Source organism: Ailuropoda melanoleuca, chromosome 5 (assembly GCF_002007445.2).
Source record: "Ailuropoda melanoleuca isolate Jingjing chromosome 5, ASM200744v2, whole genome shotgun sequence".
In the NCBI taxonomy this organism is placed as follows: domain Eukaryota; kingdom Metazoa; phylum Chordata; class Mammalia; order Carnivora; family Ursidae; genus Ailuropoda; species Ailuropoda melanoleuca.
The window spans coordinates 44,106,634-44,122,860 of NC_048222.1; the positions used below are offsets into that span (position 1 = coordinate 44,106,634).

General features: G+C 43.2%; 1 protein-coding gene across 1 annotated transcript in view; it reads right to left on the minus strand.

The window, feature by feature from the left end:
- Window positions 1-2,936, minus strand: part of RAB8B (RAB8B, member RAS oncogene family) — a 53,532-nt gene extending 50,596 nt beyond the window's left edge. Inside the window, exon 1 of the mRNA XM_002914231.4 lies at window positions 2,735-2,936. Within this exon, the coding sequence (XP_002914277.1) occupies window positions 2,735-2,858 (124 nt within the window). The 5' untranslated portion in view covers window positions 2,859-2,936. The remainder of the gene's footprint in view (window positions 1-2,734) is intronic.
- Window positions 2,937-16,227: the final 13,291 nt, after the last annotated feature.

Below are 16,227 nucleotides of genomic sequence, written 5' to 3' on the forward strand. Positions count from 1 at the left end.
GTCAAAACCCAGTCAGAAAAGCCCAGGAACTTATACACCGAGGTACCTCAAAAAATAATTATGACTGGGAGGAGATGGACCACCAACTCTTACCTCAACAACTTCATATCACCAGCGGATGGGGGATAGGGTGGCAGGGAGTGGATATTGGTGCTAGAGATATGGACACTGCAAGCCTATGTTTGTGGTTACTGAAGAATGTGTGGAACTTTCTTCACTAGAGTGATGTTAATATTCACCTTCTTTTCCCAGCCTAATTTCAAATGCAAAGCATTAGGTTTCAGGTAAAAAAAATTTCTGCTGTTTGAAGGCAGTGTGATACCACTTCCTGTTGGGCTCCGTGGCTAAATAAGAGGCATGGATTTCCCCTCCTCCATGTCAACTGAAGACACAGCTCACAGCCTCTTTTAACCACATCCATCCCACAGAACAGACCAAGATCACATTTGAGACTAACCCCAAATAACATCTACCTTCTGTTCTACAGTTTCAGGACACTGGTTTTCCTGCCTTCATAGCTGCAAGCCTACACGGAACCAATTTCAATTAAAAAAAAAAATTCCACATAAGAAAGATTCTAAGCCATCAGCATGAAAAGTAATTTTTAAAAGCTACTGTCACAAAAAGCAGCAGATACCCTTACAGGAAATGGGGGACAAAAATTAAGGAAAAAAAAAGGAAACTAATAAAGCTATTTCGAATAAGTAAAAGTCAACCAAGGAGCTTAACAGAAACCACATCAGCGAGACTCACTCACTTTTGACACAGGAGAATGCTTCTGGGAGGGTCACACAGAGAATGAACAAAAGGCTACCCACTCAACTTGTTAGAAATGATCCTTTAACATCTGGACTGCACTATGCATTCAACAATGTAAAAGGTTTATTTGGGGTTTCGAAATGAGTACCAGCATCCAAAACTAACGTCCTTTAGTTCCTGTGACGGCTCCCACCAAATCTCTTAGGAATATACTTGAGACATGACATTTAAAATCTGCTTCCTCAGAAAAGAAAAAGTCCCACTCAAGAATGACTGCCAAGAACTTTCAACTCAAACTTCCCTAAGCACAGACATCATAACACTGGGGAGGTTTCAGAGCACTCAATTCATATGAAAGAGGCCAGAACAAACAAACAAACCATAGACTTCCGTAGTTCTCAATTTTAAGAGTGCTCTATACCCAAATATTCTTTTTTTAAATGATAAATTATCGTTAAAACACACAATACTCAAATACAATTGTTACCATAGCACCATAATAATCCCAGAAATTCACAGTGAAATATGCTATAAGAACCATGTGAAAGGTGCTTAAGTGAGCTACTATTAGAAACCGCAAACATCACCCAGACAACCAAAAGCTAAGATTCTTAAGGTACTTAATTAACTGCAACTATTTAACAAAGGAAATAATGTTAAGGTCACTTGTATAGGCAGCTTAAAACCAGCTCTGATTTGCTCTTCAGTTTATGGTAAGTTACAGATCTCCTTACCTGAACACAAAGTCTGCCAGGACAAAAGTAGAAAGGACAGCTCCCCGCCAAGAACAGGAAAAACGATTAATCAATTCAAAGTAATTTGGGGGTACACTGTATGTTGTGATTCATTTAGCAAGAAATAATTAAAACGAAGGCGAAAATGCATAGGAAGCAGGCAGAATGTAAGATCAATTTCTCCGCTGACAAGTTATTGAACATTCAAGCCCAAGAATTTACAAAGTTGAGAAGTGTGGCTTCTCAAGAGATGGTAGTAAATTTAGGAGTGAACCATGCTTTCCTGACCACACCATTCCCAAGAGTCACCAACTCTCTTAACACCAGCTAACGCTCACAGGACAATTTAATACTCTGTAGACATTACTCCACCATTAGTCACGTTTTACTCTTTCTCCTGCACTTGAGCCAAAGGAAAGGGACAGAGAAAATGGTAACCAGGGTTCCCAGTTACTGGAGAAAGCCTTGTCCCCCACGCTTTCCACTTCCTCTCCCTTTCCCATTTTCTCTGTCTTCTCTGCTCAACCTCTGGACTGTATATTCTGCTTCTCCTTTTCCTTTCGGTCTCACACCCAGCTTTCCTTCACTTTCCCCACCACCTGTCTTCGCTCGACCTCTGATCCCCTGAACTCTTCTCCCCATCCTGCAATTTCGTTCTGCCCCTCCCATGACAAGAGATCCAGACCTCTTGTGGCCAGGGCCCCCCATCCCTCCCCTCCTAACCTCATTCCTCTGAATTCCCTTACGATTGTTGGGTTCTCACCTCTCTTGTCCCTTGTGTCCTCTGTTCTTTTACTTCACGTCCCTCCCATTCCCCCAAAGCTTCATTTCCCCCTTCGCATTTCCTTCCTCTTTCCTTTTAATCTATTTCACACCCACTATCCCCTTCTCTTTCTCCATGAGATTTCGTGTCTCCCGCCCCCCACTTTGTCCCGCTAAGACCCTTCCCTGTCACTCCCCCAACCCTCTCATTTCCCCCAATACCCCTAGTCCTTGTTGCTCTGGTTCCCCTTCCCCTTCCTTTGCCCCCAAGTTCCCTCTTCGCCCCACCCCAGCCTCACGTCCCTGTCCGCCCCTCTCCCTCACTCCTTCACCCCCTCCTACTGCCCTCGCCGCCCTGCCGTCCCCGGGGTTGCCTCCCTGGGGCTCCCAAGCCTTCCTCCAGCCCTCTCCCCGATCCGCTTGCACTCGCCCCCCATATTTCTCTCACTCCCCGTCCGCGGCCGCAGCCCCTCCCTCACCGATGGTAGAGATGAAGGTGGTGTTGAAGGCGTCCTCGGAGAAGCGGAATAGGAGGCAAGTCTTGCCCACCCCCGAGTCGCCGATCAGCAGCAACTTGAACAGATAATCGTACGTCTTCGCCATCTTCTCGCTCCGGCCCTCTGACCCGGGAGCGACAGAAGCGGCGGAGAGAGGCTGGGAGGGGGCCGCGGGCGAGGGGGCGTGTCCGCCTAGCCACCGCCGCTCGCCCCGCCCTGCGACCCGCCCCTTCCCTTGGAGAAGGCCTGCGCGCCCCGCCCCGCGCGGCCAATCCGCGGGGGTTTCGTCATCATCGCCCGCATCCCAGGGTTATATGGGAATTGTAGTTCCTTGGAGGAGCCTCGGGCGTGCCCGGCGCCGGCTGTCCGACCAGCCCCAGGGGATAAAGGAAGATCCGCTCCGCGCCGCGTGAACGGGTGGATTAGATGATCACTCGCCTGCTGGGAAGGAAGGCTCGGTTTCGAACTCTGCGCGTCTTGCCGCCGGAACTCAACTTCACGGTTTCTTTGTGTGTGGGCGCCTTTCAAATACAAACGTCGGAATATGAGACCCACGACTCCCGCATCTTTTCCGCCCGGACCCGGAGCAGAGATGCTTTCTTTGCTTCACGCCGCCGTGGCGCAGGCTGTGGATTATCTGCAGGGTGCATTATCTTGCTTCTCCTCCAGTTCCTGCCCAGTACCACCTCTACGCCCCCTCTCGCAGCCCCTCAGTTACAAATCTCGAAAAGAATGATTGCCGTTCTAACTTGAACCCCAGTCATGTTCTCTTCACGCCATACAGACCAGAGCCGAATACGATTGGTATTTTAGATGATCTGCTATGCAGACCACTTCCCTCCCCCTACAAGACGACGGAGAAGAAATCTGAAAATATGAAGGCTTGTGCTACAGGTCTGTGTCCTATAAGGTGGCAAGCATTATGTGAGGCAGGAACTATGACCGTGGCAATCTAGAGAGTAAGATTAAGATTTTGTGTTGGCTCAGCAGCTGAACTGCTCCGTCTCTACGCCCCAGTTTTCTCATCTGTAAAATGGGTATAAAACAAGCTGTTTCACAGGGTTGTAGAGAAAATTAAATGAGATACTTAATATGAAAGCACTTTGAAATCCATAGGCACCGTAGAAATGTTAGTGGTGATGGTTACCTTAAGCCCTCTGGAGGCTCTCAATGGATGACAAATGAAGGGGGGGCAGCATTCTGTTATACTCACTTTACTCCTTTATTTACTGGTTTAGACTATTCTTTGTTTTGTGGATATAGTGTTCAGGCCTCTTTCATTTGCTAGTGACAGAACCCCAATCAGATCAAGTTCTCCTGGAGGGATATTTCCTGGCTCAAGTAAACCCAAAGGGCAAGGAATGGCTGCGCAGGTCTAGGACCAGTAGCTTTATCCAGTCAGGGCTCTCTCATCTCTTCTCCCTTCTCAGTTTTAATTTCTAATATCCAAATACCAATTGATAAGACCCACATGAACAAAAGCTCTTCTGAATCCTCAATAACTTTTAAGAGGATAAAGGGTTCAAATATGTTTGAGAACCACTGGCATAGGCATTCACCTTAGATCTAAGAAGATACCTTCTAGAAGATTAGAGGAGGTTATTAAGGGAGCTGATGGATGCAACCATTAGCAGAATAAGGAAAAAACTTGGAACGGTTAAACAAGACAGCAGGCTTTTCTAAAACACATCTTCAGTGCCTTGTAACTTCATTTATGGTGCCTGTGATATTCCATTCTTGGTCTTGTGGCAGATGATTGAGTTGGTCTTAGTATTGGCCTTCACCTTCTATGTGGAAAGAAGATGAAATGTGTCATTTACTCATACCTATTGATAATACAGTACCCAGAAAGTTGCTGCTAATCTAATGTCTAATTCCTAGAGCCCACTAGATGGGAACAAAGCTCCTAAAGATGTCAATGTCAGTTTCTGTCCCCTCAAGAGAAGGGCCCTGCCTCCTGCCTCCTTGCCCCGGCCAATTCTTGGACAAGTTTGTGAATTTGGCTTCAACCGGGGCTGAACAACCATGAACAGCTCAGTTCTATACATTCACCTTCATTCTGGAAAAGAAGGGGGCGAAAATCTTCCAAGACCAGTGAAATCTTTCTTTTATAAAATACGTACTGACTAAATTTCAGCCCCACTATCTGCATGCAACTGTTGGCATTCATTTTCTGTATGAGTAAGAACACACTGATGTGGTACAGAACTTAAGTTCAGAAAAGAAGTTCGAGTTAGGAATTTTAAAGTCCCTAAATTTCCATAGGGGAATTTTGTTAATTGATGGGAATTTTAAAAAAACAACAACTGTGTCTTATTTTCACTTCCCCGGTTTTTCTCTATCACCAAGTGTATATAATATTGGGACTTTCTAGGTGGTAAGTCTATGCATCACTGTTGAACCATTCAAGAATTTTGGTATATGGACGCTATTTCAAGAAGAATCCAAATTTTTCCCTTTATGCATTAATTTTTATATCTGTATAGCGTTATTCTTAGAGATCAGATTTGGTGGTAGTAGCAGTACTATTAAATCAAGGTACTTTGCTCAAAGGACTGGACAATAAGCATATTTGTAGAGCTGAGGGTACCACATGGAAGAGGTTGCTGGTTGCCACCTTCCTTTCTTTCTCCAAGTGGCATCAGTGGACCCCCTTTCTAAAAATCTGTGCTACTGTGCTCTGAGGAAACCACATCAATATTTTTTGCCAGTTGCCCCAACCCATCTTTGAAATGCTGCATCACTACAGAGCACTACGAAGACCTGCACATTCAATCTGATTCTGTAAATGTTTATTGAAGCCTTTGGTAAGGTTAACGTGAACCTGGCCGCTTGACGTTCAGAAATCTAGAGTTTACCCTCTGTGGTTTTTGTCAGGCCAGCTCTCCTTCTTCCTGCTTTTGGGAAGCTGCTCCTCTCCCTCTGATAGCTGTGAATCACGGTACTTTACTCCCCCACCCAAAGCGGTGGGCACAGGACCAGGCTGGGTCAATCTGAGCTCTTCCCTGTGAATCTTCTAGTGAGGTGAAGTAATGATGCTGAAAAGAGGTCTGAATGGTGGGAGGTCTGTGTGAGCTTCAGGCTGGTTTTGATCAGAGCTTTAGTTCATTTTTCTGTATTCTCTTTCGCTGCCCTCCTTTACATGTTTACTTTGTCCTCGAGCTGGCTTTCCTTTGCCATGTTGCACAATTCCAATGGCGTTATTCACTTCTTACAGTTTATTCATTTGGGGATCAAAGCCCCCCCCAAGAATCTACACATATTCTTGAGGGTCTGTGTGTTCTCTAGGCAAATTTTCAAATTAATTCAAGCATTCTTCAACTGTTTTAAATTGCTCTCTAAAACTTGCGTGCAAGAAAAGTTACCTTTCTTAACAGCTTACATGAAATTAAATTTGGCTGAGACCCCTACTTGTCAAAGGCTGGCAAAACTGGTATCTATCATTACTGGGGCTTTTCCTCCTCTTAAATGCATCCTGTAAGAATCCAGGAGCTTACATGGTTCTGAAAAATTAAGGGCAAAGCAGCTTCTGGTCATCAGTCTGCACCCGTCAGCGTTGACGCTTCTGTCTAAACACTCTTGGGTTCTGGTCCTCTGCCATCTGCGGAGCACAGCTGTCCCGGTGGGCTACAAAGATGTCCTTTATGGTGGTTATTTTCACTGACTGATGACTCAGCCATCGAATAAGTTCTCTGTTATCTAATAGTTTGTGTACTTCTTTGTCTTCTCCCTTAAAACTTGAGCTCTTTAAGGAAAAGGACATTGCTAATTTCTCACTGTGTCCCCAGCATGCCTAGCAGGATGCCTTAATTGAGAAGGTATTCAATTAAGTTGTCAAATAAACAAATGAACATCTGACTCTCATGCCAGTTTTCTAGTTTTTTAAATAGCTGGGACACCTTCAGTTTATTATTCACTGTAAGACCTAGGTATTTTTGACCTCACAAATACCTTTCTGGTTGTACACTACCTTGTATTTATATGTTATTCAGTCTGTTTAAGTATACTACTCATTGTTGTGTTTAAGAAATCAGATTATATCTTATTTCTCTAGCTTGTCAAGATCATATTGAACGATAATTTATCAAAAATACCAATTTCTCGGGGGCGCCTGGGTGGCACAGTGGTTAAGCGTCTGCCTTCGGCTCAGGGCGTGATCCCGGCGTTATGGGATCGAGCCCCACATCAGGCTCTTCCGCTATGAGCCTGCTTCTTCCTCTCCCACTCCCCCTGCTTGTGTTCCCTCTCTCGCTGGCTGTCTCTCTCTCTGTCGAATAAAGAAATAAAATCTTTTTTTAAAAAAATACCAATTTCTCTTATCACCTGTGTGTTACCCCAAAACATCTATTTGTTTAGTGATATTCCAGTGGGATAATTCTATAATTATCTTCATCAGAGAGGGACAAACTACTCTTTCCACCCACTGATGTTTCCTGAGTAATCACGGGATGAATAAGTTCCACTCAAACAAATATCTATTAAACTCACTATGAAATCAGCTCAGCAAGGCCACTTGGAGAATACAAAGAGATCTATCATGTGGTCCCTGCCTTCAGTTTGCTTCCCAGTTAATTGAGAGGAGAATCCAAAAATGAAAAGTTCAATGATAAATGGGAGACAGGTATTTGGTTGTATACACTTCATTTATCCTGATGGGTCAGGTGTTCATTCTGATTGGTTGGCTTTTAATTCAGATTGGTCAGGCATCCATTTTGATTGGTTGGGTGTCCAGTTTGATTATTTGGACATACGTTCTGATTGGTCAGGTTTCCAACCTGATTGACTAAATGCTCATGTCAAACAGATTGTTAAATATTTCGTATATCATGACTAGATGCAAAAATTAAATAAAAATGGTATAATACCAAAAATTGCTACCTGAAAATACAGTATCTACTTGATTAACACATTTCTATAAACCTAGCTTCTTAGAACAGAGTCAGTAGGTGTATAACAAAATGTGTAGAGGAGATGAGAGGACATTCTGGCCTTAGGCCTGGATTAATGAACATGACTGAATGGGAGGCCATCTATAGCATAAGCCCTTAGAATATGGGTGAGGACCACGGCCAATGCTCCGATGAAAGCAAAACTCTTTCTTGGGTGTCAAGAGTGAATACCTAATCACCTAGGAAGTTGCAACAACTCTGAGTGGCTCCATTTCTGCGTAGGGTCCAGCTGGCAGGAAGGGGAGGTCAAGCTTAGCCTGCAGAGAGAGTTGGGATCAATATTTTACTCCACTAGAGGATGGGCTGGAAAGAATCCATTCGAATACCTTTTGTATTATTTCTTTCTCTGATATAAAGTTCCTGACAATAAAATACTTTACAAAAAATAAAATATTTTAGTAAAATCCATTCCTTTCATTAACCTCAACATTGCTATGCAGGACTTTGTGTCAGATAAGGCATATGCAATAAGTCCTATGCATTCTGGGTAGAGTTTCTTGTAAGCTTGAGTGATTAAATAAAGCCTTTTGGGACCAACTTTAAAATGGACTTGGATCCATTGGCAAAATGAAGATATGCTGAAACTCACAATCAGTATCATAACAGATCTGAGATGCTTATAGCAGTAAATAATAGAACACTGGATGGCTTAAATAATGAAAATATTTATTGAATCACATGCTAAAATAATCAGATATAAAACTAATGACAGGTGAGTCATCTGGCAGCTCAAATGACATGGCCGGGACCTGGGTTTTCTCTCTCTCTTTTTTTTTTAGCAATGCTTCCTCAAAGTAATACTTATTTCAACAGGCCAGCCCAATGTGGTTGCAAAATGTCTTCCTGAAACTTCCCAAACTCCTTGCTTCCACATTCAACAAAGCAGAATGTAGAGAATCCTCTTTTTCTAAAGTTTAAATAAATCCCCTAAAATTGAGTTCCCTGGGACCTGACTGCCCTGCCATTAAACAATCCTAGCGTCCAAGAGACTGGCCTACATCCACTGGGGTGGGGGTGAGTGGAGGGTCAAGCTCAAGCTAAATGATGGGGTCTGTTAGAAACAGAGAAAACAGGAGACAAGGCTACAGAAGGAACAAATGAATACTACCACCTGTTTCAGTGTCAAATGCATATTGATATTTGCATTCAGTACTGCTAAGTGGTTGGTTATGTTGGAACTTCTGGAGAAGTCATGGAGCTGACTCCAGCAAAAGTCTAACTTGTTCTCTTAATCAGGTGGATGGATGTTGAACTGGGGAGAAGAAGCAAGAAGCAAATAACCGTTTGCTTAAAGAGGGGATGGGTGGTCCAAAGCTAGAATTAACACAGGCACTTACACACCTGGCTCCTCTCTACTCTACTTCAACTCAAAGCAAGCAGTGAAGGTTAACCATTTTGCCAGGCTTGAACTTTCTTTTTGCTTTTTTAAAAAAGATTATTGTATTTATTTGAGAGAGAGAGAGACTGGGGGGGAGGGTCAGTGGGAGAGGGAGAGAGAGAATCTCAAGCAGACTCCCTGCTGAGCACAGAGCCTGACAATGGCTCAATCTCACAGCCCTGAGGTCATGACCTGAACTGAAATCAAGGGTCGGACACTCAACCAACTGAGCCACCCAGGCATCCCAGCCTCAAACTTTCTAAGTTCTGGGATTTTGTAATGGACAGAGGATTGGACTAAGCACCAGGTGACCTGAGTTCTATTCCCAGCTCTGCCACTAACTAGCTCTGCTCTGTGACCTTAAACAAGGACAACAAGCTTTCTATGCCTCAGTTTCCTCATCTGTAAAATGAGGGGGGCTGGGTTAGATAATCCCTTTCTGTCTATAGAATCCCTTGGCTCTTGAATCCAAACCCCCATAACAGGTGACCCAAGACCTGCCTTGGGGGTTCTGGTTTTACAGACATTGGTCTCCCAGGCGAACCAAACACCCTGGTGAATCGAGGGGATTTATCAACGGCCTGGAGGCCTAACAGGACTCTCGGGGGCCAGGCAGGGTGTGGTGCTGGGAAAGGAGCCCAAGACACCTAGTTCCTTGTTCCAAATAGCATTCAGTTCACCCTATGACTCAGTTATCAGTACTCCTCTCTTCCCAAGGAGTGCAGTTTCAGTCCTCTCTGTGGTGGCAGCAACAGTTTACTAGGCTGCCAGTCTAAAAGGTTAAGAGAAAAATGAGACTCTGCTCTGTATTTTGAGCCATATCCAGTCATATTCCTGCTTCCAATTCCTACGTAATATGGATAATCATTTCCTGAATAACCTTAAACAAAGACTTTTTTTTTTCTAATTTAACAGCAACAGGGCTTACTAAACGGAGCTAATCAGGGAACATGTTGAATGCTCCCAAACCTATGATAAAACACACGGTCTCTCTTGAAATTCCTTGCTCTCACTGTTCAGACAGAACTGAAGCAGTTAATATGAAATCAAGCAGAACTCTTTGATTACTCATTTTTAAGATTTACAATTATAAGTGATGGTTGCAACATAACAGAATGCTGAAGAAATAAGGCTGAATAGGTGATTCTTTGGGGCCAGGATGAATATTCAGATTAAGAAAGACAGCTAATGAAATCCTAATCACATAGTAATTTCCCACGTATTACTCTCTGAAACTCAAGTAGCTATATGGCCTAATTAGGCCTGTTTGGGAGATTATCACAACACCTTATTTCTGCAATGAATGGCATCATTCAGCATTTAATATTCATTGAGGCTTTTATGAAACAGAGAGGTTTCCATATGTCTCTAGAGCAAAACATTTGTGTTTGCCATCTGCTACTCAAGAGTAGTTTTGTAGAAAAAGAATGCAAATTGCTTGGTTCTTTAATTACTTTGGGGTTAGGCTGTACTCTAGTTGGGACTGTGGGACAGCCAATTCACCGCTAGGAGCATACAGTTGTTTACTCAGCCACCAAATTCCAGAATTCTTTACAAGCATATGGCATGAAAAGAAAGTGAAGCCTAAACTATCTTTGTCCTTTAAACTCAAGGCCAAGTCCATTATGAAGTGATGTGTGAGACTTATTTTAAGTTAGCATTAAGGAGACACTATTTAGGACACTGGACTTTGAGGGTGGTATAGCAAATATCAGTTCTCTTTTCTTAATCCTGACACCAAAGGAATATATGACTCAATTCTTTAAAAAAAAAAAAAAAATCAAAGGATTGCCTTGAACTCAGTATCAAAAAAAAAAGTCATTTACTCTTAGTTACCCGGGAGATGATTACTTGGGCTTTGGACTCTGTGCTGTTTGTTTCGCTTTTCCCTCTTCTCATTAGTTTCTTGAATTGTGGATAATTCTCTGCTCAGTAACATCTCCCTAGCCTATGGATATGCACCATTAGTTTTGCTTAATCAGGAGTAACTTCAACTAAGAATTTAACATAAAGTGGAAACCCTGGAGCTTAGCAAAAATCTGTAGATTTCAATTACTGATGCTCTTTGGAGCCTTCCTGGCAGTAAAATTCCACTCACCAGGGTTATTGGCTTATGGAATGTGAGAAATTGGCAAATGAAACAGACCTAGTTTGGCCACTGACTAGCTATGAGATCCTAACCCTATGGACCTCTATTTTCTAAGACTATTTTCTGCTTTAAGATGCTATAAAACCAACGAGTATAGAGATCATTTATTGTTTCCCAAGTTTGTACTAAAACACTACGTAAATCAGTAGGTGAAGCTAGAAGAATGGGTTTCATGGCCAAACGCTTTTGAGAAATGCTGCTCTCACAGTGTTTTGATGATATGGTTTCTTCGAATCCTTAACATGCCGATGTGCTTTGTGACTGACTCTTCATAACTGGGTGCAGAGTGCAGCTTTCCTCACACTTGTGCTCTGAGGCACCTTTTTGATGGAGCATCTTATGGGACCTGTATTTAGCAGAATATATGCTGGGAAGCTGATTGCATCTAAACCTTTAGTTTTAGATATGAAGATTGAATTTTAAAGTCCTACCATCATGATGAAAATCAGCATGTTTACAGGAAGCTGACAAACTGGACTCAGAACCTGTTGCTGTCCTCCAGGTTTCTCCTGAATCCCAGGGCAGGGCTCCCTCATGCCGCCTCTCTCATGACTGCACCCATGGAAAGATTGGCTGGGGGGAGGGATGCTCTGATGGCTCCTTTCTCCCCACCTGGGGCATCTCCCAACTCCTGGGGGACAGACATTGTACTGAATGGAAATGAAAATCACCTTATGTCCAGAAGCAAATTTATCCAGCATTCAAAAAGTGCAAAAAACTAGATTCTTAAATGAACATTCTGGAGGCTGAGTTTTTTTGGGGAAAAAAAGACTAATATCAAGTAATTAAGCTAAGATTTGGGTTTTTTTCTTTTGCATTATTATGTATTTTGAGTGAGTTATAGGACATGTTAGAGGGTCACATCACACCCAGGCTAATTTTCTACAGTGACATCTAAAGATCTGTGAAATGATCTGTATAATAAAATGCTCTTAAAGATAAATTATTTAAATTTCATGAGGGCATGAATTATATTCATATTGTATCCCTAGTGACTAACACAGGGCTTGGCATATATTAGGCGCACAGTGATAAATATGTTTGCATTCATTAGTTCATTATAATCTGATGATTAGACTTTAATAAAATAACCGTTATAATACATTAATGGTACTAATGACATCATACCTTTTCAAAAATTTCAAAGATAAATTCCTTGACCTGGTGAAGGTTTAAAAGCAGAAGCTAGTTAACACTCTATTTGTAATCTATGTGATGCTCTATTTCTTTCAGGGAATAATAAGTGGGATCATTTCTGTGTTTGACTTTTAAATACAAGCACATAGACTTAGAAGTAGAATGAATCAGTGGATACCCAGTCCTATCTTCCAGTCATTGTAGAATTCCCTTGTCAGCCGCTTGGCCTGTATTAAATATCTCCAGAGATAACACACGTAATAATAAGCCTGAACCCTGGAGGGCCTGAGTCATCAGAGAAGGATTAAGTCAGTGTTGGCAAATTATAGTTTGTGTTCTATATTTTCATTCATTTAATAAAAACTTTTTTTTTTTTTTTAGCTCGTACAACATATAAAGCAACCCACTAGGTACTATAAGGGGAATAAAGACAAAACTGGTACACGCCATCCCTTAAGAAGCCTGTGGTGTTGCAGGAGAGGTGGGGCACACGCCTAAGTAATTACAATGCTGGGTAAAATTATGATACGCCAGTAATGTGCTGTTGTGTTAATTTACAGTTCTTTCCTAATTAGTTTATTTTTCTTTCAAAACTGGTAGTCTATAGGTCAGCAGATTCCCCAGTGTATTAGAATGCCCCATTCCCAGACTATTCTGAATAAACAGCATCCGGGACGTCAAGTTTTATGAACAGTCATCAGCATCGTCTGAGAGCCATGCTTCTTATTAGAGAGCAGGACGGGGCCATCCCAGCAAGGTCTTATTGACCGGCACTAAGTCACTTACTTGGACATGCGATTCACTTGAATTGGTTGGGTGCGAAGGATGAATCACAATGACATGGGAGCCTGAACTGGTGGGGAGGCTGAGGACATGCCTCCAGGAGGGTGGGTACTTCAGGTGGCAACGTCGTAGCTGTTGGATCACCTAGTAATAGATGGATCGAGTTGTCAAGTGACAACCAGAAACGGGGTCACCATAGGCACACAAATTGTCCCTGGCTGACAGAGTAGCTCTGTCTGAATAGAGTGGATCTGTGGGGGAGAAGGCTGGGGCGGGGGCAGGAGGAGACTCTGTCTGTCCACACCCCAGAAGTGCCACTACCTGATGGTACGAATTGACTCCTTTTTTCTGATTTGGGTTGTGTTTTTATTTCCATTTGAAAAAATGCAGGAATTCATTTATATAACCAACATCCAAATATCATTAAGGAAATTGTTTTTTGTGCATTAGGAACCATGGTGTCAGACAAGGCTTAACTAAAGCCTTTGAGCCAAGAATCCAGAATCCAATGCTCTTATCATTGAAATACACAACAACAAATTAACATCAAAGTATACATCTTACACATTTCACTACTTACATCTTTTGCCTTGAGAATTGATGACTAAAAATACTTTTTATGTGTGGACATAGTTTTTTTTTTAATAAAATGTTGTAAATCATTAAATGAAATAGAGATATGAGTTAACGAAGCAGCTCATAATTTTAACTTTTTTGTATGTCAAGCCAGAACTGAGATCACGGCTCTGCTTCTGAGGGGAATCATGCGGATGGAGGGATCAGTTTTGTCCCATAGCTCCTTGCAACCTTGGCTGTCCCAAGGACTGCTCTACAAAGAACAGGGCAGCACACACTCAGGGCCCCAGGGAATCATGCTTCTCTTCTTCTTTCTACTTGGTCCATTTTGAGGAGGCAACAAAAAGGTCACCCATGCCAGGATCACCACCTAGAGTTTTGGTATCTGGGTTTTCACAGGAGCTCAACCTCTCCAGTAAAATATTTAATTATGGAGTTTATTCATTTGATTTCTGGCCCTTATATCTACTGGAGACCATGCCTACAGCCCAGAATACATTATTTGTGGGAGGCAAGCAGGCAAAACACTTGAAACAGCTCATGCCCATGTGTTTTATAGCTGAGGTAGCAATTACTTAGGGTATCCAGATTTGTGCAGTATTAATGCACACTTTTGGCTTATTTTTTATTTGGCCAGATATCATTTGCTCTTTGTCTTAACAAGAGGGTCCCCTCTCCTGGGACCCACTCTTTAGAGAGCCCTACCCTTGCCCTCTTCTGGTCACTACTTCCCACTGGGCAAGGAATCCACAGGCCAGGTGGATGTATTCACCCAGAGCCATGCTCCCTTTCTAGAACCCACTCTAGGTACCCAGACCCTAGAATTCCCTGCCAAAGACCTTACTTCCAGGAATGGTAGGGGCCTCTTTTCCTACCTATCCTTCTGAGGGCACACTGTGCCATCGGTGTGGCACCATAGGCATAAGCAATGGCCAAAAGGGGGTGCTAACGTAGCCAGAGCTTGAACACACGGTTTGGCATCCTCATCATGTGTGTAGCCCTTCACGACGCAGGCTCTGCCTGGGTGTTAGGAAAGCAGGGCAGCAGTCCAGGCTGGGACTGCTCTCCCTGAATCACCACATTTTGCTATGGAGCTCTGTGGAGTGGAAGTATTCCAAATCTCCTATCACTTTTTAAAGTCATGATAAACATCTCTCTGTCAAGGTAGGAAAATTCCTTGTTATCTTCACTTATAATTTTTAAATATTTAGACACAAGATATGTGGGCCTGTTTTCTTTTTTTTTAAATTTTATTTATTTATTTGACAGAGAGAGAGAGCATAAGCAGGGGGAGCGGCAGACAGAGGCAGAAGCACGGTCCCCACTGAGCAGGGAGCCCGATGCGGGGCTTGATCTCAGGACCCTGGGATCACGACCTGAGCTGAAGGCAGACGCTCAACCAACTGAGCCACCCAGGTACCCCATTTTCACTGTTTCCTTTGTTTTTGTTATTTTTTGTTATTATTGTTTGTTTTCACTTTTTTTCACCTCAAGCCCCACAAATTTTGGGACTAGGCCTGCTCTTGGAATAGGTTTGATTTTGAATTTGTTTAAAATCTTAATACAGGGGCGCCCGGGTGGCAGAGCGGTTAAGCGTCTGCCTTCAGCTCAGGGCGTGATCCCGGCGTTCTGGGATCGAGCCCCACGTCAGGCTCTTCCGCTATGAGCCTGCTTCTTCCTCTCCCACTCCCCCTGCTTGTGTTCCCTCTCTCGCTAGCTGTCTCTATCTCTGTCGAATAAATAAATAAAATCTTTAAAAAAAAAATAAATAAAATCTTAATACAAAGGATCGGTAACAGAGGGTTGAAATGTGGGTGGTGGGTGGGCTGCTGTATCACCAGGTCAAATGTAGCCTTGTTCGTAAGCAATGTTCCAACTATGTCTGCATGTCCTGGGGACATGGCCCTGCTCCCTGGCCTGATGGAAGAAATCGTGTGTGTGTGTGTGTGTGTGTGTGTGCACACGCACACACACACGTCTAACATCCACTGAGAACCAGAAGAATAGGACTTGGCTGTTTTCAAATCCTTCAAGCCCTGCACTGCTGCTCTGCTCTAGATTGCCACCATTTGCCTGCCAAGAAGCTCTTCCCAGTTGACTTCCTTAAGCTGCTTGGAGTTAAGAGCTGGGCACCGTGAAGGCCTCTTCCAGGCAAAAAAGAATGAACTACAAAAAATAATTGGGCCAAGCTTCCTTGATTGAACCACTTCACTCCAGCAAATCCCTAAGCCTTTCTATCTGTTTTGTCGGGAGTAAAATGAGCAGACTAATTCAGCCCTACCTCAGAGGGCAATGAGTGGCAGGTTTATGAATGANGACTGTGACGGGCTCCGTAATGTAAAATCGTATATAAATGAAAAGGAGCACCAGAGCTATTTTTTCCAAAGTGTGGCATGCATCCTGCTTCCCACGGCCACGGTGAGGCCTCTCAACACTGATCACAGACTGCTGCAGACTTTAGGGAGACGGAAAGGCGCAGCTGGGCTCGCATTACCTGAACAGA